Consider the following 27,458-nt stretch of genomic DNA (forward strand, 5'->3'; position numbering starts at 1 on the left):
CAAACATTTTCCTGACCTTCCACAGATGTAACAAGCTTGCGAATATGTTCCAGTTAAATCATTGACGACCTTTGTATCCATCATCGTAAACAGCATCTCTGTTTGAACGGATACCTCTCGATCCGCCACAGTTAATTTAATGTTTTTCAAATTTTGAATTTGCGAGTTCATCAACGAAACCTCGCGTTTCGTTAATTCGGCTGACTCTTTTGCAAACATTAATTTAATGGGTCTGCACAACGAAACGGATGAGGGCAGGTCATTGTTCCACACAATTTCATCAATTTCATCTGCTTCACGATGGCCAATCAACCTTAAAGGAACCATCGAGAAGGCGAATATGTGTGAATCGGAATATTCGTGTAATTCCTTATTCTCGTCTTCATCAAAAAAGCATTGCTTATACCTGGCGTGATTGCTGCTTCCGTCACAGCCCCACTTATAAATAATTGTGTACCCATCATACGGTCCACAATTTGAAAGTAATTCTTTACTATCCACGCTTTCCAGAAGGCGCTTCGAGGTATGCTCGACAAGCTCTTGTAACGGCACTTCTGCAGCTGATGGATTTATAGAAAGACCTATCAGAAATTTTCATTAGTATTTATCATGTACTATGGATTAGTTATTTTGTATACCTGTAGGATAACACAACTTTTTGCTCCGACCAGTTTGTTATACGCTGGAAATATATCGACGCCTTTGACGATAGTTTGCTGTCTGATATTCGAATACTGAGCTTTAGAAAAATCATTTTTGCATAAAATGCAAGAGCTTCCTCCGCTGTTAGAGCTACAACATCTTGATTTGAACGTTCTGCCGAACGCTGCAGCTCGAATGCTGCATCAGGGTTTTCTGACAATTTTGAATCAATTTCCCAGCTTTACGAAACCCTGCCCGGGCTACGGAAGTCGCAGCAGCAAACAAAATCTCCTCCATTGAAAATTGATTAAGTATGGACTCAATCCGCTTTTTCTTTGTTTTGGATGTCAAAGCAGCGAAAGTTTTTGAAGTACGGCAGCCAGATGATTTTGAAGGAGAATGGATATCGACTACAAATTCTCCTGCGATCCAAGCTTCGTTCAACTTGAAAAATGGTCCCGTTTCCGGCCAGCTTCTCGCCATAGCTTTCGGAATTTCAGCAACACGAGGCTTAGCTTCTTTTCACCAAATTTTCGTTTACTTCTAGGAAATTCGATTCTTTACAAATTCTAGTAAATTTTTCAGTGTGTTTCCCTTCAAAAGAAGGAAGATGAGATCGGCCAGCTGAATCACTGTTGAAAAAGTATTATCGTTATTTGAATGTCAGCTCTCCAGAAAGTGACCTTACCTTGCTTCATTATGTAACGTTCTGACAATTCTGAGTGGAAAAGATCACAGCTTGCTATTATTCATCACATTCGAGATCAAATATACAGTTTTGATGCAAATATCAGGCACTTGAAGCTACTAAAGGGTCTTAATCAATAGAAGTAATCATACTTATGATATGCATAAAAGAAATATATTGTCCAAGATAGGAAATTGTAAATAAGCAATAAATAAATAAAGTAAAAAAAATCCCATAATTCAAAATTTTTGGAAACATAAATAATTTTAAAAAAAAAATCATAAAAAGGCATTAGTCATTTTGAACTGAAAATAACAATTATGCAAGAATAATTTTCCACAAAGAAATCGAAATTCTTCTTTGGAAAAAATATAATTTTCTTAATTAAAACAATAAACAATTGCAAAATTTTCCATAACATTTTTTTTTCTATATACATTGTAAACATTCCACAAAAAAAAAAATTATATGGAGAAGAAAATAGGAAAACCACATAAAAGATAAAAAATCAATTAAATAAAATCAAATTTTCCTTGAACAATAAACACTCCCAAAGCAGGGGTCATTCATGCAAATTATGCTCCGTTTTATTGTTTTCTGTATTTTTCAATGAAAATTTTTATTTAATTTTATTGTTCTTCATTGATTTCAGTAATTTTTTAAAATTTTTATGGAATATACAATCATTTTGTGGAAATTTTAGCAGTTTTTATTTCTATTCTGGTTTATTTATGGAAGTTTTGTTTTTTCTGGAAATTACATAAACAATAAACACTCCCAAAGAATGGGTCATTCATGGAAATTATGCTCAGTTTTATTATTGTACATTTTTCTACAACCGCAATTTTTATATTCAAAATTGCTAATATACCTTTGGATCTTGGAAAATAGATAGAGATTGATAATTTTGTGAGGAATGGTGGTTTGGTGCAACTTGGTCACCAGACTAAACAGATATTTCACTTTTACTCGATGTGTGCCAGAAGGTCAAGTATAAATACCAGAAAGGTGAATGCAATTTTTTTGCCATACTTACAAACATACAATTACATCAACTTAACTCGTCGAGCTTAGTTGATTGGTTTATAACACTAAGGATCTCTGGTGCTCTATTATAAAATCGTCTTTGGAGTATTTTCGTCACACCTTGAAGTACGAGAAAGGCAAAAATTAACAAATTTAAACCGATGTCACTTTAGATACAAGAAAAACACCTCCCTGATTTTTTGATATGATATACTCTAGGGCTTACTCTTTGAAATGGTGTTAAAAGATTGAAATTATGGCTGCGCCATCCAGAGATATTGCCATTTAAAAAAACCCATTTTTTTGGCAAAATGCGAATAACTTTTCATCTGCAAAATATATCAACAAGCTACTATCACGAAAAATTGCGTCTCGAAGAGCTCTAAAAGTCGTTCGAAGACGACTAAACTGAGAAATTTGAAGAAAAAAAGGTAGAACAGAAAAACTGTTTTTTGTGGGAACACCCTAAGTCTAAATGAGAAAAAAGCTCTAAATTCGTCAATTTAAGAGCTACAGAAAACATTTTTTAGCAAAATGATTGGAATTAGCTAGCCTACAACTTTACAGAATAATGTTCACCCCTATTCTTGCAATTAAAAAGTTGATTTTTACATTTCATGAAAATGAGGACCACTCTAATTTTCATCAACATCCTGATAAAGTTCTTACTATTTGGAACAACTTTGTGGAACAAAGGTTTTTCTAACTCTGCTATTTCAGGCTCAAAATACTAATTTCCACTTAATTTCGCTCTGTGGACCATTGTGCAGTGGTTCAATTTTCACCGAATAAAGCAAGTGAACTGCGTAGCATATGATGATATTCATCAGTAAATTGGCATTTTTTCACCAAAAACTGATTAAACACATTTCATCTTAGCTTTCGACAATTTAGCCATTTCCCGTTTTTGGGTCGCTCTACCCTGCAGTGACTGTGAAGGCTCCTGCGCGATGCGTTGGGACCGTGAACAAAATACGCCCTGGCAGAAAGTGGCGTGCCGGTGGTGGGTAGATTGGATCCCAGTCGGATTAGTTCCGGTGCTTAGTCGTTCAATGGACGAGTGGTGATTAATATTTTCATTTTTGCTCACCATACCGATGTGACGCCGCGCCACTTCACGGCTGTTTCTATCTGATAAATTACGGGGATCGGAATGGAGTGATGATGCCTGATGCGAGGTCAAGTGGACCCGGGCTTATGGGAGCCTATACGGTGCACAATCGGATCAGATGATTCGCTGGGAGCGGTCTGTTGCCGAGCAAATTGAATTTTAGGCTCGGCTCGTTACTTTTTTATTCGAGTAGCTGCTTGTACAACGTTTTGTAATTTGTATTTCCCGGGTGGTGTGGAAGGTTATTTTCAACAGGTTTTACTCGTTAGTATCATGATAGTAGGAGATGATTTCATTTTTATTTTAATGGCGCCGCTGGGTCTAAATTAATGATTATAACTTTTTGAACCATGAGGATTTCAATGGGGGAAAAATCAAAGCTTAAATAACGTTTTGTTTGAAAAACTTCAATAGCGAATATTGAATATCAATTATTTATGAATTCTTATATTCAAAAGAGCAAGCTCGATACCACAGATGCTTATCTAAATTGTATCTTTGTTTAGCAAAACCACATTTTCTTCAGGATGAAGAAGCGCCGGTTTTGTTATAGTATACAATATTATGGGAAAAATAAATCTCTGGTAAATAGTCCAGCATTATATTGTAACACAAGTTAAAAAAAATATATTTTTAAGGTAAAACAAATTATAAGAAGATAATTAGTTTAATGTAAAACATAAACTCACCGAAGTGATGCATCGTGAGACCATCTTTCCTGTCTGGCTCCGACCGCGGAGCAAAACTGATTCCCGTCTGTTGGGGTCCGTCCGGGGAAGCCGCGGCCGTCGCCTCCACCTGCCCCACGTAATCGACATAGGCGCTCAACAGCATCATCGGGTAGAGTATGTGTGATAGACGGAGAAGGTCGGAAGAGTTTTGATTTTTGGTGCATCTGCTTCCTTGCGGTTTCATCTTTCCGGTAATTATTTGATTGCAATTTTGATATACTTTCTACTTATATAATACAACATCTATTCGAAAACAACCTAGGAAGTGTATTTCATTCATTCCTTAATCACCATTATGCCACGTTACTTCCACGTTAATCTGATTAATAGAGCTTTCTGAAAAGAGAAAATCACAAGAAAAAAAAATCCATTAAAATCAAATCCACTCGACATTTGCGAAAATTTCTATTTAAATATCTCAACAATCCCGGAAACACGACTAAAAGCACAAACAAACTCGAAAACAACAAACTGCCACCTCGAGTTGACAATAAAATTAATATTCAGCTGTTTATGATAACTGCCGCGACGAACTGACTTTGTTCGGCTTCCGGTTCACCGCCAGCATGAGCCTGAGCACAGGGACGGTGCTGAAGGTAGATGACGGCAAACGGAATCCAGCCAGCAAGGCAGGTGCCAGAGAACTGCATGAAATTTTAAATTCCATGCTGTGCTTCTGCTGTTGCTGCTTGTTCGCTTCCACCCTTTGCTCTCGGCCATCAACGAAGGTATCCACAAGTATCCCGGCGAAAAGGATGCTCTCGAACCGCTTCTGATCAGAAATTCAAATGTTTCATATTTAATAAAGCATTGTGTCTCCTTGTTCCGGGGGCACACCGGTGGCAATGAGCCACTCTGAGTGGAGAAAGTCTAGCGCCTCGTCTGACGAAGTGAATCAAGTCTAGGTCTTGGCCTGGTTCGAACCGGTTGGCTGAGAGGAGGAGGATGGTTTCATGGTGGAACCGATGTCATTCGGAGGTGTCGTGTAGATTTGTTTAGTCGTTTAGAAGCTGCTGGGTTTCCCCATCGGAGTAGAAGCAACATGTTTTGCGACGTTTTACGAGTGTGAGATTTTCTTCTGGTATGCATTGGGTTTTATGAGCTTGCACGTGGGGTCAATGAGCATTTGTTCCGGATTTAGAGTAGGATTGAAGGCGATAAATCCACCATAAACAGTGTTATGAATAAACCGAGGGCGATCAAACATTGTGAGACGTTCACATTATTGTCTCAAAAAGAAAACAATATTATGGAGTTTTAGATTTTTGATAAAATGTTAGCAATTGTATAACCAAACATAAAAAAGCTAGAAGAGCAGAGGACCGTAAGAAACCTTTTGGAACCGACTTTAAATGTTTGGTGATTAGGGCCATCTTTGGCGATGTGCAAGAAAACAGTGTGTGATGGCGATGGATACAATCGAGCTCGCTTCAAATAACGAACCCAGCATCCAAAATATGGTAAAAGCTGGATGGATACGATGAGTAGAACATGTTGCAAGAATGCCGGAAAGATGTGACCTGAAATCGCGTATAGCGAAATGGTGATTCAGTGTTATCTGTGACCATCAGAATGAGCCTGATTGACCGCTCACGGTTGCTACTTCATTATTTTACGGTTTAGCTGTTGCTACTCAAGGAAACAGTAGATGATAATAGGGTTCAGTCAACATCCTCAGTGTGTAAATACTGGTAATCCAACAGTGAGAAGAGAAAATTGAAGAAAAGAAGTGGGACGTCTCACTACTCCCTTCACTTTTAACAGCGATAAGTTAAAAATTGGGAGTGAGAAGAGAGACGTCTCAATTCTCATTTCTCATTTCTCACTTCTCACTGCTAAAAGTGAGAAGCGTGAAGTGCGTAGGGAGAAGTCTTACTACCCACTTCGCACTTCTCACTTTCCACAGTAAGAAGTGAGAAATGAGGGATGATAAGTGAGACGTCTTACTTCTCAAATCTCATTTCTCATTTCTCACTGTAAAAACCTCCTTTTGAATAGAGGGTTCCGAGCATCTTGAAAGGAGGCTTCCGAGCCTCTTGAAAGGTGGCTTCGGAGCCTTTTGAAAGGAGGCTTCCGAGCCTCTTGAAAGGTGGCTTCGGAGCGTTTTGAAAGGAGGCTTCCGAGCCTCTTGAAAGGTGGCTTCCGAGCCTCTTGAAAGGAGGCTTCCGAGCCTCTTGAAAGGAGGCTTCCGAGCCTCTTGAAAGGAGGCCCTGAGAGGCCTCTTGAAAGGAGGCTCCTGAGCCTCTTGAAAGGAGGCTCCCTGAGGCCTCTTGGAAAGGAGGCTCCCTGCGCCTCTTGAAAGGAGTCTCCCTGAGCCTCTTGAAAGGAGGCTCCCAGCGCCTCTTGAAAGGAGGCTCCCAGGCCTCTTGAAAGGAGGCTCCTGAGCCTCTTGAAAGGAGGCTCCCTGGCCTCTTGAGGAGGCTCCTGAGCTCTTGAAAGGAGGCTCCCTGAGCCTCTTGAAAGGAGGCTCCTGAGCCTCTTGAAAGGAGGCTCCCTGAGCCTCTTGAAAGCAGGCTCCCAGGCCTCTTGAAAGGAGGCTCCTGAGCCTCTTGAAAGGAGGCTCCTGAGCCTCTTGAAAGGAGGCTCCCAGGCCTCTTGAAAGGAGGCCCTGAGCCTCTTGAAAGGAGGCTCCTGAGCCTCTTGAAAGGAGGCTCCCAGGCCTCTTGAAAGGAGGCTCCTGAGCCTCTTGAAAGGAGGCTCCTGAGGCCTCTTGAAAGGAGGCCCTGAGCCTCTTGAAAGGAGGCTCCCTGAGCCTCTTGAAAGGAGGCTCCTGAGCCTCTTGAAAGGAGGCCCTGAGCCTCTTGAAAGGAGGCTCCTGAGGCCTCTTGAAAGGAGGCCCTGAGCCTCTTGAAAGGAGGCTCCTGAGCCTCTTGAAAGGAGGCTCCTGAGCCTCTTGAAAGGAGGCTTCCTGAGCCTCTTGAAAGGAGGCTCCTGAGCCTTCTTGAAAGGAGGCTCTGAGCCTCTTGAAAGGAGGCTCCTGAGCCTCTTGAAAGGAGGCCCTGAGCCTCTTGAAAGGAGGCTCCTGAGCCTCTTGAAAGGAGGCTCCCGAACCTCTTGAAAGCAGGCGCCCGAACCTATTGAAAGCAGGCTTCCGAGCCTCTTGAAAGGAGGCTTCCGAGCCGCTTGAAAGGAGGCTTCCGAGCCTCTTGAAAGGAGGCTTCCGAGCCTCTTGAAAGGAGGCTTGAGCCTCTTGGAAAGGAGGCTCTGAGCCTCTTGAAAGGAGGCTTTGAGCCTCTTGAAAGGAGGCTTCCAGGCCTCTTGAAAGGAGGCTTGAGCCTCTTGAAAGGAGGCTTCTGAGCCTCTTGAAAGGAGGCTTGAGCCTCTTGAAAGGAGGCTCTGAGCCTCTTGAAAGGAGGCTTCCGAGCCTCTTGAAAGGAGGCTTCCGAGCCTCTTGAAAGGAGGCTTCCGAGCCTCTTGAAAGGAGGCTTGCGAGCCTCTTGAAAGAAGGCTTCTGAGCCTCTTGAAAGGAGTCTTCTGAGCCTCTTGAAAGGAGGCTTCCGAGCCTCTTGAAAGGAGGCTTCTGAGCCTCTTCAAAGGAGGCTTCTGAGCCTCTTGAAAGGAGGCTTCTGAGCCTCTTGAAAGGAGGCTTGAGCCTCTTGAAAGGAGGCTTCCGAGCCTCTTGAAAGGAGGCTTCCGAGCCTCTTGAAAGGAGGCTTCCGAGCCTCTTGAAAGGAGGGTTCCGGGCCTCTTGAAAGGAGGCTTCCGAGCCTCGTGAAAGGGGGCTTCCGAGCCTCTTGAAAGGAGGCTTCCGAGCCTCTTGAAAGGAGGCTTCCGAGCCTCTTGAAAGGAGGCTTCCGAGCCTCTTGAAAGGAGGCTTCCGAGCCTCTTGAAAGGAGGCTTCCGAGCCTCTTGAGAGAAGGCTTCGGTGGCTCTTGAAGGAGGCTTCCAGCCTCTTCAAAGGAGGCTTCTGAGCCTCTTGAAAGGAGGCTTCCGAGCCTCTTGAAAGGAGGCTTCCGAGCCTCTTTAAATGAGGCTTCTGAGCCTCTTGAAAGGAGGCCTGAGCCTCTTGAAAGGAGGCTTCCAGCCTCTTGAAAGGAGGCTCCCGAGCCTCTTGAAAGGAGGCTTCCTGAGCCTCTTGAAAGGAGGCTTCCTGAGCCTCTTGGAAGGAGGCTTCCGAGCCTCTTGAAAGGAGGCTTCCGAGCCTCTTGAAAGGAGGCTTCCGAGCCTCTTGAAAGGAGGCTTCCTAGCCTCTTGAAAGGAGGCTTCCGAGCCTCTTGAAAGGAGTCTACAGAGCCTCTAGAAAGGCGGCTTCTGAGCCTCTTGAAAGGAGGCTTCCGAGCCTCTTGAAAGGAGGCTTCCGAGCCTCTTGAAAGGAGGCTTCCGAGCCTCTTGAAAGGAGGCTTCCGAGCCTCTTGAAAGGAGGCTTCCGAGCCTCTTGAAAGGAGGCTTCCGAGCCTCTTGAAAGGAGGCTCCCGAGCTTCTTGCAACTAAGCAAATGAGCTTTTCGGAAAAAAGCCTTCATGCCTCTCAAAAGTAAGCTTCCATACCTTCAGACTCTAGGTTTTAGTTACAAAGCATATTCTTAACATATCATCCAACATTTTGTTTTCATTCAACATTTGAGCATTTTAAAAATTTGTTCAGTAGACACTGCGTCCTTTTGACTTTTTGTCACACTGCCGTTCATAATGTGTGCTGGTTGTGGAAGCAGGACTTAATTAGCAGGACTCAAATATTCATCTCATCGTGAAACAAAGAAATAAAGAACCAATTCTGTCGCGTCTTTTTGCTAACAAGCGTGTTCAGTAACACTGTTCTCTGCCGAGAAAAAAAAATCACGAAAATGAGAATCAAATCAAATTCCTTTCCATTGCTTTGTTTTTTATTGGATATCGGAGCTATGAGATGAAGTTCCAGTTTGAAGATTTTAAAAATTTTGTAAATTTTATCCAATACCAAAACCTAAGTACTGAGTATTTAAATTCCGAGCGATTTGGATCTGGTCCATCTTTATTATGACCAAAAAAAATAACAAACAAAAACTCCCACTAAATTTCCTAAATGCTTCCAATTTCTATCCAAAAAACAAATAAGCTTTGATCTTCACTTGCAGCAGATAGTGCCAATCGACGTAGGGCGGATACGCAGTCGTTGTTCTTTTCCACGTTGTTCATGTCGTCGTCTTCACGGTCATCATCCCTTTTCCCTGACTGCACTGGAAGGAGCTTGAAGCAACAACGAAAATAAAAAAAATATCCCTGAAGTGTCACTATCAGTTTGGCGCAATCCTTGCTGATGCTTCCCATTCAAAAACGTAAACAAGCGAATCCTGGGACGACCGAGTTAAGGAAACCGAGCGAATGGAACGAACGACGAACGCAAGCTTTTGATGTCACCTCGGCGCTTTGTCACCGAAGAGGGGACCGTCCATTCTACGGTGTTGGCTGTTAAAACTGGCGCCCGGAGCTGGAAAACTGCATCGGTGTGCAGTTCAAATGCCAATTTTCCGCGTGTCTCTGTCGCTTCCCTCTGACCGTCGGGTCCGGCCCCTTCCAGGGCAAAATGTTGAAGTTTTGTTGGTCAGCATATTTTTTTCCTTCCTTTTTCCATTTCGTTGCCGAGTTTTAGCGCTCGGTGACGACGACTACGTTTGCTTTTATATCTGTTTTATAATGCTTCTTCCAGGATCGTTTTTCTTCGCTTCCGGTGAATTGAATCGGTGGCAAACTGTGCCATTCGGCCGTGATTGTGCTTTTGGCATATTTCGAAATAAGCGAAAGGGATAGGAACCCGTGAGATAGAGGTTCAAGGTGCCATTGTGATTGACTGTATGGCTGCGGCAGCTGATAAAGAGGTACAGATGATCTGAGGGGTTGTTGGTTTAAAGGGACTTGAATGTTTAATGGAATGTCAGAACTTGCTAGCGCATGAATTCAATTCTACATAGGCCCGTTTCCACTTTCTAAGACAAAAAATGTCTGATCAGAACTTCCATCGGATATTATTAAAATACATTATTGGTGCTGGCTAATGTGTTGATTGGTTCGATGTGTTGTGCCAGCTGTGGAAGTCTTTTTGGCGTAGCCCATAATTGAGCATAATTTACATAATTGACTCTCCATTTCGCAGAATTGAAAAAAAAACATTTTGAATAAATAAAACCATTAAAAGTTCTAAGGTTTTCAAGTTTTAACATTTTCAAGCATTTGTCATTCGGGCGAATATAATTCAAGTGGGGCATATTCAACCGTTTGTTATGGAACCGGAGCAAACATCAACGTGCAGAACGTTTCAGTACGTGCTATCATTATTTTAATTTTGCTCTGTTTTGTGGGGAAGCATTACTCGACACAACAATAACGATGGTAGCATTGGTGGTTTGCCGAAATAAATTAAATTGAAAGCTGTTTCGTAGGATTGGAGCAATAGGCTTTTAGATATGACCAGATTTGCTACCGCACAATTTCAAATATCATTCTCTGGAATTAATTAATTCGCACCAAAATACTATTTCGAATTGATTCCTCGCCGCGAGAAACATATAAATAAGCAGATCCCACTCATGTCAAAATTCACCTCTACCACAAAACCCCTACAAATGAATTAGACGGTTCCCATTGATTATTTACCATTTGAACTGCGCTTCCCTCCATCGGTTATTGTTTGCGAAAATCAAACACACATTCTCGCGATCACGTCCCATCACCCGCTGCGCTGCCCGGATCTACAGACACTGTACTGGAAAATCTAATTTTCCATTACCTCACGCCGTGACAAACAAACTCGGCTGCATTCGTCACACCCGGCTACACCCTCAACGCATTGCTTTTGTTAGTTGGGAAAATAATTAAATAGAAAAAGCAAACATTCGAGGCACAACAGAAACCCAACCAGGTTCGTGCGTTATCACCAAAGCATCATCACCATCGACACCCGCCCAGCTCCGCTCGTATACGCAATTTCCCAAATCGTTGCCTCCCCGGTCGATGTCCTTTTTCGCAGCGGGTGGTCCATATATGAATAACATGAATGAAAGTGATGGGAGGGGGGAGTGAACTGTTTGCCGGATTCACATAAACAAAATAATTTTAATTAACGTGTTATGCCCTTTCATGTTTTTGCAACAATTGAACGCCAAAACATAAAGTGATCCGCTGTGATAATAACAATTGATGATTGGAGAGTTCACAGAACGGTTCAGTAAGAATTTTGTTTTATGTAGTGTAGAGCCAGGATACAAGAAACGTGGAAACGGAAGAATAATGCACTTAAGCTTTTAGGCAATTTTGACATTTTGTGGCTTTAAATCAATCTTCAGATCAAAATAACAGGATTAATTTACTAACAAATTTAACAGAATTTGACTAACAATAATGATTTTTATTCACTATCTTACTTTTTTCAATCACTGGACCATCAAGTGACAAAATATAATAAGAAACACGATGACCATGTTGACCTTCCGGTATTGTATCAGCAACTGCGACATAAAACCGGAAATTCCGGGCAAGGTCGATTTTTGGCCATTGTGGAAAAGTTTTATTATATTCTGCCAGCCTGTAGCTTTGAATTTTTCTAAAATTTTCCAAACGATTCCAACTAACGAAAAGTCCTTTCATTCCACCAATACAAGCACGATTATCTATAGTTGATTGTTTCATCAGATAATTTCTAAAATAAACCCTCCTTCCTCCAAAGTCTTTTTTGTTCCCTCTTCATCTCGCTTGATCCAATTGCGTCCGAACTCATTAGTCACAAAAGATTTCCCCACTTTCTGATTTGTATCCCCAAAACACTCAATCGCACACCGCTTTTCCGCACGCCACGCAACGAACGGTAATTAGTGTCACCGTGAATTATTGAAAATTCAGGATCGGTTAGAGTGTCGCCCCCCTCAATCAAATCGCAAACCGATTGTCAACCGGGTTCGTTCGCGTCGATCCACACCCCGAACACAGTTGTCATCGATAACGACGACGACAGCAACTCGATGGAGGAGTGATTTTAATTACTGCTTTTGATAATGGCGGCGCGGCGATTCGTGCGGTTGTGATTGGCGTGGTGGGATCGAGGTGCACTGCATACGCGATGCTGGCTCTAATTTGGACTTTCGATCACGGTCCGAAATCAAATTATAATTGGTGGAAAATTAGGATGTCCAGTTCGGACCGTCCGGAATGGACGAGATGACCAGCGAGTTGTAGTTTCTGGTGTGCGTAATCATTAGGCCGAAGAGTGCTATTTAACGGGATGGTGAAATCGGTTTCTACTTAGAGGATAATTATAGCAATTATTTATGATGAGAAATTTGAAGTCAGATGTACTGATCGGCGAGGATAGTTCAAATTGTAATGTCAATGTACAGTATTCAGAATTGTTTCTCGGTTTATGAAATCGATCTGTAATAAATCCGAATGAAATGAAGCAATGATTTCCCACAAATATTCTAACATATTTTCATAAACTTTGGCTACTAGGAATTTTTGACGTAAACTACGTCTATGGGGAAGACTCGGATACAGGGTGACAAATGAAAATTTCCAAATTCGAGACCGTCACGAAATCATGTAAGATTTCAAACGTTAATAGCTCCTTTATTTTTCAATGGATTTTCGAGATTTTATTATCAATGGAATCGGAAACTCTCCAGCAATTTTTCAAGCTAATTGGAGCTATTGATTATCAATGTAAAAACATTGAAAATTCCAATTCTTTACCAACCCAGTAAAATTTTGTTACGACCGCCGTCTGGTGCCGTTGGTTCTTGCGCTCTACTTTTGTGCGGTGATTCGCACAAAAAGTACAACAGTAGAACCATAGCAATGACCGTGGTCGGAGCAAAAAAGTATTGTTTATGAAAAAGTGCTACAGATGCTGGATATGTTGATGTAAGCAAGAGGTGATCATTCAAATTGATTATCAACTATAAACAATATTATCTTACTATTTAGGCAGCACCCCTTTAAAATAACACTTCAAAAGTCACACAACAGTTGGAGAAAGTAAAGGCACCACTGCGGAATAATAAATTTGGGGGTTTTAAATGAAAATTTTAAATTGTCATATCTAACCATTTTCATATATTGAGATACGCTAATTTTGTTCGAAACACAAATGAATTGGTGTGAGATCGAACATGATTTGCGGAAAAACTACACATTACACGCGGCCAAACGTTTACCAAAACGAACTTGCTACCTCCCGACCCCATATATTCAACATCCCAATGGTTACTCGTGGAAGTGCAGATGACTCGTCGGCCTCTAATAAGAGTATCACGTCAACATATTCCTAATAATTCAATAATTGGGCCCGCATTCGGACACGGCCGGCGCCGGTATTACTTAAATTTGGGTCCCCCGTTTGTACACATTGAAAGTTATATTATTCTCAAATACCATCTGTTGGTTCTCTTTGAAATTACATCTGGCCTGGCAGAAACAGAGTAACAACCGTAGCAGTCAATCATGCTCATAAGAGTGGTTCAAATTTTGACTTTTTCGCTCCCCTATGCTTAAACGGTGGCATCAGTTGTCTTTGAACTTCCCTAATTTTTAGCAGATTTGGTTGTAATTTGACTTAGCACGTGCGATTTGAAGTTTGAGAATTACTATGACAACAATAACTTTTTTGGAAAACCGTTATGCAATGTTGCTCATTATATATAAAAATATGTGAGTACGAGCTTATTTGACTCTTCAGCTAAATTTTTTGGCTTTCTCAGCAAGAAGAAACAATTGAATTGAAGTAAGTGTAACAAAACAGGTGTAAAAAATTGCTATGAAAAATTTAAATGTCCGAACACCACAATTACATAAAACATCTAACAAATCTTCATCATTATTTAAAACTAGTTGACCCGGCAGACGTTGTCCTGCATAGTAGGCGAAAATGCGCGTTGCGAACTGCCCGTGCGAAATTCCCATACAAATCTTTATTTTAGTTTTTCACGGTTTACTCAACTTTACAAATGATTTTCGACTGAGGAAATATCATATAAACCCGTCGGAAACTGTAACGAATGTAACTGCTGAAGAAATGAATAAAATCCATCCAGCCGTTTTCGAGTTATGCGGATACGAACACAGACCATTTCATTTTTATATATAAGAAGATATGGCTAATATTGACCATCTTCACATAATCAGAATGCATTTGATTGATTTTAATATTGTTGGTTCAATCCTTCTAAAATAACGCGAAACATCAAAATTTTAAGCATTTTTATTCAATTTCAAATTTTGTACAAAGCTTATCACATGAAGATCTGATATCCCAAGCCGTTAATAGTAGTTTGTGCAACAAGTTGCAAAAAGATGATTCGGCAAGCCTCGTTGGATAAATACTACGAGTGCTGAAAAAATCGAGTTTTGCAACGAGTTGCACACGTTATTTTTTGCAATAACGAAAAATGGACTTTAATTTGATAAATCTGTTCCAAAATTGTAAAGTCTAATTTACTCCACATTCCTGCCAATAAATTAAGTTGCTGTAGAGAACAATCAGATTCCGTGTTACCGTGCCACATTGCATAGTTCGATAAGCCGTGAAGCGATAGATGTACTTGTCTTTGGAAATTTTTAATGTCATGTCCACCAAACCATTTAATTTATTGCGGGGCGCATAGAATACACTATGTGAGCACTTACCCAAGCTAATTCAGCAAAATATAGTCATGTCACTACTGTTCAGATGTTAGTTTTTCATTATAGCACCCAAATGAGTGTTATAATGAATATTATGCAACCCATTTGAGTTGCATAATGTTCATTAAAGCACCCATTTCGTTGATATGGAAAAGTAGGCCGTTTTATCACTTAAAGACGAACTGTAAACCAGATATTATGATCAGGAATTGCAAAAAAGCCTTTTCAATAGCTTTCTTTTGTACTTAATAAGTTGAATGAGGGAGCTCTGTAAGTATCGTTTTAAGAAGTGTCCGGTATTGGGAGGTGTTCTGCGCTGGGGGATCTCCCCCTAAATAGTTAATGAGCCGCCGCACGAAACGATCTTTCACATACGGGGCGATTTCCATACAAACTTCAAACTGCTCGTACTCAGTTAAATAACAACCAATTCAGTTGAAAATTTAGGAGGTTCATCAAAACAGCAAATGTTATCGTTCAAGCATAGGAGAGCGAAAAAGTCAAAATTTCAATCACTCTAAGCTCTAAGCAATTGAGAAGTAATTCTTAAAGAATTCACTCAAAGGGGTTTTTCCTTCTTCCAAATTTTTTGTTAAAAATAAAAATAAATTTATTTTACGGCTACGCAGTCTTTAGTTTTAGAAACGAGTTTATTCGTTGCCCAACGTTTCGACACAACAGTCTTCCTCAGGTGTGATACCACGATTTGTAGTCGATCCGTCTATCGTTTCGTCTAACATATAACTGTCTGAACGGTTTTATGTTGGTACGAAACGATAGACGGAAACGACACAAATCGTGGTACACAGCAGTCAGTTGTGGAAGACACAATCCTGTGTCGAAACGTTGGGCAACGAATAAACTCGTTTCTAAAACTAAAGACTGCGTAGCCGTAAAATAAATTTAAAAGTTACAGTCGATCCCGCATCAATAATAAAAATAAATAAATAAATAAGCTCTAAGCAAATTAATTATTATCTTATGATCTGCTTTACGTAGTTTACGTCAGGCGGTCGTATCTTGTATATAACCCTTCTGATTTTTTCGAACGCATTCTAGAATTCCACCCATTTGTCTCACGTAGATTCCCATCGTTTTTACAGGTGGCAATTTTATCCTCTTGATTTCTTGTAATTTTGATCTAAAATATAATTGGATTATGTGTATTTGTTATATGTTAGTTCGAAGTTGACGGTTTGGCAAACATAATCCGAAATTGTTTACGGATTTTTTTATAGGCGGCAGTGGGGACGCATTATATTTTACTCTATGGCAGTGGTTCTCAAACTGGAGTACATGTACCCATGGGGGTACCTCGGACAAAAATGTGTAATGGCGGACGTAGTACAATTCCAATCAAAACAACTTGATAATGTTTGGATAATTGTGTATAATCATTTCAAATTTCGTCTTGTACATAATAAGCATAGCGATCAGTAAATCAAAGCCAATAGTCTATGGAAGAGAAGAAGGCGGGGGTGAAAAATTAATTTTCAGTGCAAAACGACAAAACGACAAACCTGCTGGCTCTCCCATACCAAAATCCAAAATGTCTGAATCGTGAATTTGGCAGATTGGAACACCCTGTGGTATATTCATCTTGGGCTACGGGATAAAAGATCGAACGAACAACACATTAAAAAAAATCTTCTATGCAATCTACCTGATCGAAACAAAATGTTGAAGAATGTGTTAAGAATATGCTTTTTAGCTAAAATCTAGAATTTAAAAGTTCGTTTGAGGAGCATAAAGGCGTATTTCCGAAAAGCTCGGTTTCATCTTTCTGCGCTTCTCGGAAGCGTTCTTCCAAGCTGGAAGGCCTAGAGGACTCTTTTCAAGAGGCTCGGAAGCCTGAGCCTCCTTTCAAGAGACCTGGAAGCCTGATTTCAAGAGGCTCGGAAACCTGATTTCTAGAGCCCAGGAAGCCTCCTTTCAAGAGGCCCGGAAGCCTCCTTTCAAGAGGCTCGGAAGCCTCTTTTCAAGAGGCCCGGAAGCCTCCTTTCAAGAGGCCCGGAAGCCTCCTTTCAAGAGGCCCGGAAGCCTCCTTTCAAGAGGCCCGGAAGCCTCCTTTCAAGAGGCTCGAAGCCTCCTTTCAAGAGGCCTCGAAGCCTCCTTTCAAGAGGCTAGGAAGCCTCCTTTCAAGAGACCCAGAAGCCTCCTTTCAAGAGGCCCGGGAGCCTCCTTTCAAGAGACCCGGAAGCCTCCTTTCAAGAGTCCCGGAAGCCTCCTTTCAAGAGGCTCGGAAGCCTCCTTTCAAGAGGCCCGGAAGCCTCCTTTCAAGAGGCTAGGAAGCCTCCTTTCAAGAGGCTCTGGAAGCCTCCCTTTCAAGAGGCTCGAGCCTCCTTTCAAGAGGCTCTGGAAGCCTCCTTTCAAGAGGCTCTGGAAGCCTCCTTCAAGAGGCTCGGAAGCCTCCTTTCAAGAGGCTCAGAAGCCTCCTTTCAAGAGGCCTCAGGCCTCCTTTCAAGAGGCTCTGAAGCCTCCTTTCAAGAGGCCCGAAGCCTCCTTTCAAGAGGCCCGGAAGCCTCCTTTAAAGAGGCCCGGCAGCCTCCTTCAAGAGGCCTGGAAGCCTCCTTTCAAGAGGCCTGAAGCCTCCTTCAAGAGGCCCTGAAGCCTCCTTTCAAGAGGCTCGAAAGCCTCCTCTCAAGAGGCCGGAAGCCTCCTTTCAAGAGGCCCGGAAGCCTCCTTTCAAGAGGCCCGGAAGCCTCCTTTCAAGAGGCCCGGAGGCCTCCTTTCAAGAGGCCCGGAAGCCTCCTTTCAAGAGGCCTGGAAGCCTCCTTTCAAGAGGCCCAGGAAGCCTCCTTTCAAGAGGCCCAGGCCTCCTTTCAAGAGGCCCGGAAGCCTCCTTTCAAGAGGCCCGGAAGCCTCCTTTCAAGAGGCCCGGAAGCCTCCTTTCAAGAGGCCCGGAAGCCTCCTTTCAAGAGGCCCGGAAGCCTCCTTTCAAGAGGCCCGGAAGCCTCCTTTCAAGAGGCCCGGAAGCCCCCTTTCAAGAGGCCCGAAGCCTCCTTTCAAGAGGCTCGGAAGCCTCCTTTCAAGAGGCTCGGAAGCCTCCTTTCAAGAGGCCCGAAGCCTCCTTTCAAGAGGCCTCAGAGCCTCCTTTCAAGAGGCCTGGAAGCCTCCTTTCAAGAGGCCCGGAAACCTCCTTTCAAGAGGCCCAGAAGCCTCTTTTAAAGACGCCCGGAAGCCTCCTTTCAAGAGGCCCGGAAACCTCATTTCGAGAGGCCCGAAAGCCTCCTTTCAAGAGGTCTTTAATCCTCCTTTCAAGAAACCCAGAAGCCTCCTTTCAAGAGGCCCAGAAGCCCCTTTTCAAGACGCCCGGAAGCCTCCTTTCAAGAGGCCCGGAAACCTCATTTCAGGGGGCCCGGAAGCCTCCTTTCAAGAGGCCCGGAAGCCTCCTTTCAAGAGGCCCGGAAGCCTCCTTTCAAGAGGCCCGAAGCCTCCTTTCAAGAGGCCTGGAAGCCTCCTTTCAAGAGGCCCTGAAGCCTCCTTTCAAGAGGCCCGGAAGCCTCCTTTCAAGAGGCCCGGAAGCCTCCTTTCAAGAGGCCCGGAAGCCTCCTTTCAAGAGGTCCGGAAGCCTCCTTTCAAAAGGCCCGGAAGCCTCCTTTCAAGAGGCCCGGAAGCCTCCTTTCAAGAGGCCCGGAAGCCTCCTTTCAAGAGGCCCGGAAGCCTCCTTTCAAGAGGCCTGGAAGCCTCCTTTCAAGAGGCCCGGAAGCCTCCTTTCAAGAGGCCCAAGAGCCTCCTTTCAAGAGGCCCAAGAGCCTTCTTTCAAGAGGCTCAGAGCCTCCTTTCAAGAGGCCTGGAAGCCTCCTTCCAAGAGGCCTGGAAGCCTCCTTCCAAGAGGCCTCGGAAGCCTCCTTTAAAGAGGCTCGGAAGCCTCCTTTCAAGAGGCTTGGAAGCCTCCTTTCAAGAGGCTCGGAAGGCTTCCTTTCAAGAGGCTCGGAAGCCTCCTTTCAAGAGGCTTGGAAGCCTCCTTTCAGGCTCGGAAGGCTTCCTTTCAAGAGGCCCGGAAGCCTTTTTTCAAGAGGCTCGGAAGCCTCCTTTCAAGAGGCTCGGAAGCCTCCTTTCAAGAGGCTCGGAAGCATCCTTTCAAGAGGCTCGGAAGCCTCCTTTCAAGAGGCCCGGAAGCCTCCTTTCAAGAGGCTCGGCCCCTTTCAAGAGGCCCGGAAGCCTCCTTTCAAGAGGCCCGGAAGCCTCCTTTCAAGAGGCTCGGCCCCTTTCAAGAGGCCCGGAAGCCTCCTTTCAAGAGGCTCGGAAGCCTCCTTTCAAGAGGCCTCAGAGCCTCCTTCAAGAGGCTCAGGAAGCCTCCTTTCAAGAGGCTCAGGCCTCCTTTCAAGAGGCTCAGAGCCTCCTTTCAAGAGGCCTCGAAGCCTCCTTTCAAGAGGCTCAGAAGCCTCCTTTCAAGAGGCTCAGAAGCCTCCTTTCAAGAGGCCTGGAAGCCTCCTTTCAAGAGGCTCAGAAGCCTCCTTTCAAGAGGCTCAGAAGCCTCCTTTCAAGAGGCTCGAAGCCTCCTTTCAAGAGGCCTGAAAGTCTCCTTTCAAGAGGCCTGGAAGCCTCCTTTCAAGAGGCCCGGAAGCCTCCTTTCAAGAGGCCTGAAAGCCTCCTTTCACAAGGCCCGAGAACCTCCTTTCAAGAGGCCTGGAAGCCTCCTTTCAAGAGGCTCAGAAGCCTCCTTTCAAGAGGCCCAAGCCTCCTTTCAAGAGGCCTCAAGCCTCCTTTCAAGAGGCTCAGAAGCCTCCTTTCAAGAGGCTCAGGAAGCCTCCTTTCAAGAGGCCTGGAAGCCTCCTTTCAAGAGGCTCAGAGCCTCCTTTCAAGAGGCTCAGAGCCTCCTTTCAAGAGGCTCAGAGCCTCCTTTCAAGAGGCTCGGAAGCCTCCTTTCAAGAGGCTCAGGCCTCCTTTCAAGAGGCTCGGAAGCCTCCTTTCAAGAGGCCCGAAGCCTCCTTTCAAGAGGCCTGAAGCCTCCTTTCAAGAGGCCTCAAGCCTCCTTTCAAGAGGCCTGGAAGCCTCCTTTCAAGAGGCCTCGAAGCCTCCTTTCAAGAGGCCTCAGCCTCCTTTCAAGAGGCCTGGAAGCCTCCTTTCAAGAGGCTCAGAAGCCTCCTTTCAAGAGGCCTGGAAGCCTCCTTTCAAGAGGCTCAGAAGCCTCCTTTCAAGAGGCTCAGGAAGCCTCCTTTCAAGAGGCCCGGAAGCCTCCTTTCAAGAGGCCTGGAAGCCTCCTTTCAAGAGCTCAGGAAGCCTCCTTTCAAGAGGCTGGAAGCCTCCTTTCAAGAGGCCCAGAAGCCTCCTTTCAAGAGGCCCGAAGCCTCCTTTCAAGAGGCCTGGAAGCCTCCTTTCAGAGGCCAGGCCTCCTTTCAAGAGGAGCTTAGCCTCCCTTTCAGGCCGGAAGCCTCCTTTCAAGAGGCCCGGAAGCCTCCTTTCAAGAGGCCTGGAAGCCTCCTTTCAAGAGGCCTGAAGCCTCCTTTCAAGAGGCCAGGAAGCCTCCTTTCAAGAGGCCCAGAAGCCTCCTTTCAAGAGGCCCGGAAGCCTCCTTTCAAGAGGCCCAAGCCTCCTTTCAAGAGGCCCGGAAGCCTCCTTTCAAGAGGCCAGGCCTCCTTTCAGAGGCCCAAGCCTCCTTTCAAGAGGCCCGGAAGCCTCCTTTCAAGAGGCCCGGAAGCCTCCTTTCAAGAGGCCCAGAAGCCTCCTTTCAAGAGGCCCGGAAGCCTCTTTTCAAAAGGACTGGAAGCCTCCTTTCAAGAGGCCCAGAAGCCTCCTTTAAAGAAACCCAGAAGCCTCCTTTCAAGAGGCCCGGAAGTCTCCTTTCAAGAGGCCTGGAAGCCTCCTTTCAAGAGGCCCGGAAGCCTCCTTTCAAGAGGCCCGGAAGCCTCCTTTCAAGAGGCCCGGAAGCCTCCTTTCAAGAGGCCGAAGCCTCCTTTCAAGAGGCCCGGAAGCCTCCTTTCAAGAGGCCCGGAAGCCTCCTTTCAAGAGGCCCGGAAGCCTCCTTTCAAGAGGCCCGGAAGCCTCCTTTCAAGAGGCCCGGAAGCCTCCTTTCAAGAGGCCTGGAAGCCTCCTTTCAAGAGGCCTGGAAGCCTCCTTTCAAGAGGCCCGAAACCTCCTTTCAAGAGGCCCAGAAGCCTCCTTTCAAGAGGCCCAGCCTCCTTTCAAGAGGCCCGGAAGCCTCCTTTCAAGAGGCCCGGAAGCCTCCTTTCAAGAGGCCTGGAAGCCTCCTTTCAAGAGGCCCGAAGCCTCCTTTCAAGAGGCCCGAAGCCTCCTTTCAAGAGGCCTGGAAGCCTCCTTTCAAGAGGCCTGGAAGCCTCCTTTCAAGAGGCTCTGAAGCCTCCTTCAAGAGGCCTGGAAGCCTCCTTTCAAGAGGCCTGGAAGCCTCCTTTCAAGAGGCCTGGAAGCCTCCTTTCAAGAGGCCTGGAAGCCTCCTTTCAAGAGGCTCAGAAGCCTCCTTTCAAGAGGCTCAGAGCCTCCTTTCAAGAGGCTCAGAAGCCTCCTTTCAAGAGGCCTGGAAGCCTCCTTTCAAGAGGCCTGGAAGCCTCCTTTCAAGAGGCTCAAGCCTCCTTTCAAGAGGCCTGGAAGCCTCCTTTCAAGAGGCTTGGAAGCCTCCTTTCAAGAGGCTCAGAAGCCTCCCTTTCAAGAGGCCCAGAGCCTCCTTTCAAGAGGCCTGGAAGCCTCCTTTCAAGAGGCCTCGAAGCCTCCTTTCAAGAGGCCTCAAGCATCCTTTCAAGAGGCTCAGAGCCTCCTTTCAAGAGGCCCAGAAGCCTCCTTTCAAGAGGCTCAGCCCCTTTCAAGAGGGCCCAAGCCTCCTTTCAAGAGGCCCGAAGCCTCCTTTCAAGAGGCTCGGCCTCCTTTCAAGAGGCTCCAGGCCTCCTTTCAAGAGGCTCAAAGCCTCCTTTCAAGAGGCTCAAGCCTCCTTTCCAAGAGGCTCAGCCCTTCAAGAGGCTCGGAAGCCTCCTTTCAAGAGGCCCGGAAGCCTCCTTTCAAGAGGCTCAGAAGCCTCCTTTCAAGAGGCTCAGAAGCCTCCTTTCAAGAGGCCTGGAAGCCTCCTTTCAAGAGGCTCAGAAGCCTCCTTTCAAGAGGCTCGGAGAGCCTCCTTTCAAGAGGCTCAGAAGCCTCCTTTCAAGAGGCTCAGGCCTCCTTTCAAGAGGCCCGGAAGCCTCCTTTCAAGAGGCTCTGAAGCCTCCTTTCAAGAGGCCTCGGAAGCCTCCTTTCAAGAGGGCCCAGCCTCCTCAAGAGGCCTGGAAGTCCTTTCAAGAGGCCTCAGAGCCTCCTTTCAAGAGGCTCAGGCCTCCTTCAAGAGGCCAGAAGCCTCCTTTCAAGAGGCTCAGAAGCCTCCTTTCAAAGAGCTCAGAAGCCTCCTTTCCAAGAGGCCTCAGAGCCTCCTTTCAAGAGGCTCAGGCCTCCTTTCAAGAGCTCAGAAGCCTCCTTTCAAGAGGCTCAGAAGCCTCCTTTCAAGAGAGCTCAGAAGCCTCCTTTCAAGAGAGCTCAGAAGCCTCCTTTCAAGAGGCCTCAGAAGCCTCCTTTCAAGAGGCCTCAGGAAGCCTCCTTTCAAGAGGCCTCAAGCCTCCTTTCAAGAGGCCTGGAAGCCTCCCTTTCAAGAGGCCTGAAGCCTCCTTTCAAGAGGCTCAGAAGCCTCCTTTCAAGAGGCTCAGAAGCCTCCTTTCAAGAGGCTCAGAGCCTCCTTTCAAGAGGCTCAGAAGCCTCCTTTCAAGAGGCCTCAGAGAGCCTCCTTTCAAGAGGCTCAGAGCCTCCTTTCAAGAGGCCTGGAAGCCTCCTTTCAAGAGGCTCAGGAAGCCTCCTTTCAAGAGGCTCAGAAGCCTCCTTTCAAGAGGCTCAGAAGCCTCCTTTCAAGAGGCTCAGAAGCCTCCTTTCAAGAGGCTCAGAGCCTCCTTTCAAGAGGCTCAAGCCTCCTTTCAAGAACTCAGAAGCCTCCTTTCAAGAGGCTCAGAGCCTCCTTTCAAGAGGCTCAGAAGCCTCCTTTCAAGAAGGCTCAGAAGCCCTCCTTTCAAGAGGCTCAGAGCCTCCTTTCAAGAGGCTCAGAAGCCTCCTTTCAAGAGGCTCAGAAGCCTCCTTTCAAGAGGCTCAGGCCTCCTTTCAAGAGCTCAAGCCTCCTTTCAAGAGGCTCAAGCCTCCTTTCAAGAGGCTCAGAAGCCTCCTTTCAAGGCTCAGGCCTCCTTTCAAGAGGCTCAGAGCCTCCTTTCAAGAGGCTCAGAGCCTCCCTTTCAAGAGGCTCAGAAGCCTCCTTTCAAGAGGCTCAGAAGCCTCCTTTCAAGAGGCTCAGGCCTCCTTTCAAGAGGCTCAGAGCCTCCTTTCAAGAGGCTCAGAAGCCTCCTTTCAAGAGGCTCAGGCCTCCTTTCAAGAGGCTCAGAAGCCTCCTTTCAAGAGGCTCAGAAGCCTCCTTTCAAGAGGCCTAGCCTCCTTTCAAAGGCTCAAGCCTCCCTTTCAAGAGGCTCAGGAAGCCTCCTTTCAAGAGGCTCAGAGCCTCCTTTCAAGAGGCTCAGAAGCCTCCTTTCAAGAGGCCTCAAGCCTCCTTTCAAGAGGCTCAGAGCCTCCTTTCAAGAGGCCTCAGAAGCCTCCTTTCAAGAGGCCTGGAAGCCTCCTTTCAAGAGGCTCAGAAGCCTCCTTTCAAGAGGCTCAGAAGCCTCCTTTCAAGAAGCTCAGAAGCCTCCTTTCAAGAGGCTCAGAGCCTCCTTTCAAGAGGCTCAGAAGCCTCCTTTCAAGAGGCTCAGAGCCTCCTTTCAAGAGGCTCAGAAGCCTCCTTTCAAGAGAGCTCCAGAAGCCTCCTTTCAAGAGGCCTCAAGCCTCCTTTCAAGAGGCTCAAGCCTCCTTTCAAGAGGCTCAGAGCCTCCTTTCAAGAGGCTCAGGCCTCCTTTCAAGAGGCTCAGAAGCCTCCCTTTCAAGAGGCCTCAGGCCTCCTTTCAAGAGGCTCAGAAGCCTCCTTTCCAAGAGGCTCAGAAGCCTCCTTTCAAGAGGCCTCGAAGCCTCCTTTCAAGAGGCTCAGAGCCTCCTTTCAAGAGGCTCAAGCCTCCTTTCAAGAGGCTCAGAAGCCTCCTTTCAAGAGGCCTGGAAGCCTCCTTTCAAGAGGCTCAGAGCCTCCTTTCAAGAGGCTCAGGAAGCCTCCTTTCAAGAGGCTCAGAAGCCTCCTTTCAAGAGGCCTGGAAGCCTCCTTTCAAGAGGCTCAGAGCCTCCTTTCAAGAGGCCTGGAAGCCTCCTTTCAAGAGGCTCAGAGCCTCCTTTCAAGAGGCTCGGAAGCCTCCTTCAAGAGGCTCAGAAGCCTCCTTTCAAGAGGCCTGGAAGCCTCCTTTCAAGAGGCTCAGAAGCCTCCTTTCAAGAGGCTCAGCCTCCTTTCAAGAGGCTCAGAAGCCTCCTTTCAAGAGGCTCAGAAGCCTCCTTTCCAAGAGGCTCAGAGCCTCCTTTCAAGAGGCCTCAGAAGCCTCCTTTCAAGAGGCCTCAGAAGCCTCCTTTCAAGAGGCTCAGAAGCCTCCTTTCAAGAGGCTCAGAAGCCTCCTTTCAAGAGGCTCAAGCCTCCTTTCAAGAGGCCTCAAGCCTCCTTTCAAGAGGCTCAGAAGCCTCCTTTCAAGAGGCTCAGAGCCTCCTTCAAGAGGCCTCAGAAGCCTCCTTTCAAGAGGCTCAGGAAGCCTCCTTTCAAGAGGCCTGAAGCCTCCTTTCAAGAGGCCTGGAAGCCTCCTTTCAAGAGGCTCAGAGCCTCCTTTCAAGAGGCCTCAGAAGCCTCCTTTCAAGAAGGCTCAGAGCCTCCTTTCAAGAGGCTCAGAAGCCTCCTTTCAAGAGGCTCAGAGCCTCCTTTCAAGAGGCTCAGAAGCCTCCTTTCAGAGGCCTCAGAAGCCTCCTTTCAAAGAGGCTCAGAAGCCTCCTTTCAAGAGCTCAGGAAGCCTCCTTTCAAGAGGCTCAGAAGCCTCCTTTCAAGAGGCCTGGAAGCCTCCTTTCAAGAGGCTCTGGAAGCCTCCTTTCAAGAGGCTCAGAAGCCTCCTTTCAAGAGCTCAGAGCCTCCTTTCAAGAGGCTCAGAAGCCTCCTTTCAAGAGGCTCAGAGCCTCCTTCAAGAGGCCTCAAGCCTCCTTTCAAGAGGCCTCAGAAGCCTCCTTTCAAGAGGCTCAGAAGCCTCCTTTCAAGAGGCCTGGAAGCCTCCTTTCAAGAGGCTCAGAAGCCTCCTTTCAAGAGGCTCAGAGCCTCCTTTCAAGAGGCCTGGAAGCCTCCTTTCAAGAGGCCTGGAAGCCTCCTTTCAAGAGGCCTCAGAAGCCTCCTTTCAAAGAGGCTCAGGCCTCCTTTCAAGAGGCTCAGAAGCCTCCTTTCAAGAGGCTCAAGCCTCCTTTCAAGAGGCTCAGCCTCCTTTCAAGAGGCCTGAAGCCTCCTTTCAAGAGGCTCAGAAGCCTCCTTTCAAGAGGCTCAGAGCCTCCCTTTCAAGAGGCTCAGAAGCCTCCTTTCAAGAGGCTCAAGCCTCCTTTCAAGAGGCTCAGAAGCCTCCTTTCAAGAGGCTCAGAAGCCTCCTTTCAAGAGGCTCAGGAAGCCTCCTTTCAAGAGGCTCAGAAGCCTCCTTTCAAGAGAGCTCAGGAAGCCTCCTTTCAAGAGGCTCAGAGCCTCCTTTCAAGAGGCTCAGAAGCCTCCTTTCAAGAGGCTCTGGAAGCCTCCTTTCAAGAGGCTCAGAAGCCTCCTTTCAAGAGGCTCTCAAGCCTCCTTTCAAGAGCTCAGAGCCTCCTTTCAAGAGGCTCAGAAGCCTCCTTTCAAGAGGCCTGGAAGCCTCCTTTCAAGAGGCCTCAGAGCCTCCTTTCAAGAGGCTCAGAAGCCTCCTTTCAAGAGGCCTCAGAAGCCTCCTTTCAAGAGGCCTCAAGCCTCCTTTCAAGAGGCCTCCAAGCCTCCTTTCAAGAGGCTCAGAAGCCTCCTTTCAAGAGGCTCAGAAGCCTCCTTTCAAGAGGCTCAAGCCTCCTTTCAAGAGGCCTCAGAAGCCTCCTTTCAAGAGGCTCAGAGCCTCCTTTCAAGAGGCTCAAGCCTCCTTTCAAGAGGCCTGGAAGCCTCCTTTCAAGAGGCCTCAGAGCCTCCTTTCAAGAGGCTCAGAAGCCTCCTTTCAAGAGGCTCAGAGCCTCCTTTCAAGAGGCCTGGAAGCCTCCTTTCAAGAGGCTCTGGAAGCCTCCTTTCAAGAGGCTCAGAAGCCTCCTTTCAAGAGAGCTCAGAAGCCTCCTTTCAAGAGGCTCAGAGCCTCCTTTCAAGAGGCCTGGAAGCCTCCTTTCAAGAGGCCCGGAAGCCTCCTTTCAAGAGGCTCAGAAGCCTCCTTTCAAGAGGCCTGGAAGCCTCCTTTCAAGAGGCTCAGGCCTCCTTTCAAGAGGCCTGGAAGCCTCCTTTCAAGAGGCTCAGGCCTCCTTTCAAGAGGCCTGAAGCCTCCTTTCAAGAGGCTCAGAAGCCTCCTTTCAAGAGGCTCAGAAGCCTCCTTTCAAGAGGCTCAAGCCTCCTTTCAAGAGGCTCAGAAGCCTCCTTTCAAGAGGCTCAGAAGCCTCCTTTCAAGAGGCTCAGAAGCCTCCTTTCAAGAGGCTCAGAGCCTCCTTTCAAGAGGCTCAAGCCTCCTTTCAAGAGGCCTCAGAAGCCTCCTTTCAAGAGGCTCAGAGCCTCCTTTCAAGAGGCTCAAGCCTCCTTTCAAGAGGCTCAGAAGCCTCCTTTCAAGAGGCTCAGAAGCCTCCTTTCAAGAGGCTCAGAGCCTCCCTTTCCAAGAGGCCTCAGAAGCCTCCTTTCAAGAGGCCTGGAAGCCTCCTTTCAAGAGGCCTCAGAAGCCTCCTTTCAAGAGGCCTGGAAGCCTCCTTTCAAGAGGCCTCAAGCCTCCCTTTCAAGAGGCTCAAGCCTCCTTTCAAGAGGCTCAAGCCTCCTTTCAAGAGGCTCAGAAGCCTCCTTTCAAGAGCTCAAGAGCCTCCTTTCAAGAGGCTCAGCCTCCTTTCAAGGCTCAGAAGCCTCCTTTCAAGAGGCTCAGAAGCCTCCTTTCAAGAGGCTCAGCCTCCTTTCAAGAGGCTCAGGCCTCCTTTCAAGAGGCTCAAGCCTCCTTTCAAGAGGCTCAGAGAGCCTCCTTTCAAGAGGCTCAAGCCTCCTTTCAAGAGGCCTCAGAAGCCTCCTTTCAAGAGGCTCAGAAGCCTCCTTTCAAGAGGCTCAGGCCTCCTTTCAAGAGGCTCAAGCCTCCTTTCAAGAGGCTCAGAAGCCTCCTTTCAAGAGGCTCAGAGCCTCCTTTCAAGAGGCTCAGAGCCTCCTTTCAAGAGGCCTGGAAGCCTCCTTTCAAGAGGCCTGGAAGCCTCCTTTCAAGAGGCCTGGAAGCCTCCTTTCAAGAGGCTCAGAAGCCTCCTTCAAGAGGCTCAGAGCCTCCTTTCAAGAGGCCTGGAAGCCTCCTTTCAAGAGGCTCAGGCCTCCCTTTCAAGAGGCCTGGAAGCCTCCTTTCAAGAGGCTCAGAAGCCTCCTTTCAAGAGGCTCAGAGCCTCCTTTCAAGAGGCTCAGAAGCCTCCTTTCAAGAGGCTCGGAAGCCTCCTTTCAAGAGGCCTCAGGAAGCCTCCTTTCAAGAGGCTCAGAAGCCTCCCTTTCAAGAGGCTCAAAGCCTCCTTTCAAGAGGCCTCAGCCTCCCTTTCAAGAGGCTCAGGAAGCCTCCTTTCAAGAGGCCTCAGAAGCCTCCTTTCAAGAGGCCTCAGCCTCCTTCAAGAGGCTCAGGCCTCCTTCAAGA

At 46.5% G+C, this 27,458-nt stretch overlaps 1 protein-coding gene across 1 annotated transcript in view; it reads right to left on the reverse strand.

Moving 5' to 3' along the window:
- Positions 1-27,458, reverse strand: part of LOC134219836 (uncharacterized) — a 161,614-nt gene that overhangs the window by 96,262 nt on the left and 37,894 nt on the right. Inside the window, exon 2 of the mRNA XM_062698705.1 lies at positions 4,157-4,534. Within this exon, the coding sequence (XP_062554689.1) occupies positions 4,157-4,382 (226 nt within the window). The 5' untranslated portion in view covers positions 4,383-4,534. The remainder of the gene's footprint in view (positions 1-4,156; positions 4,535-27,458) is intronic.

The sequence above is a fragment of the Armigeres subalbatus genome, chromosome 3, assembly GCF_024139115.2.
Source record: "Armigeres subalbatus isolate Guangzhou_Male chromosome 3, GZ_Asu_2, whole genome shotgun sequence".
Taxonomy (NCBI): domain Eukaryota; kingdom Metazoa; phylum Arthropoda; class Insecta; order Diptera; family Culicidae; genus Armigeres; species Armigeres subalbatus.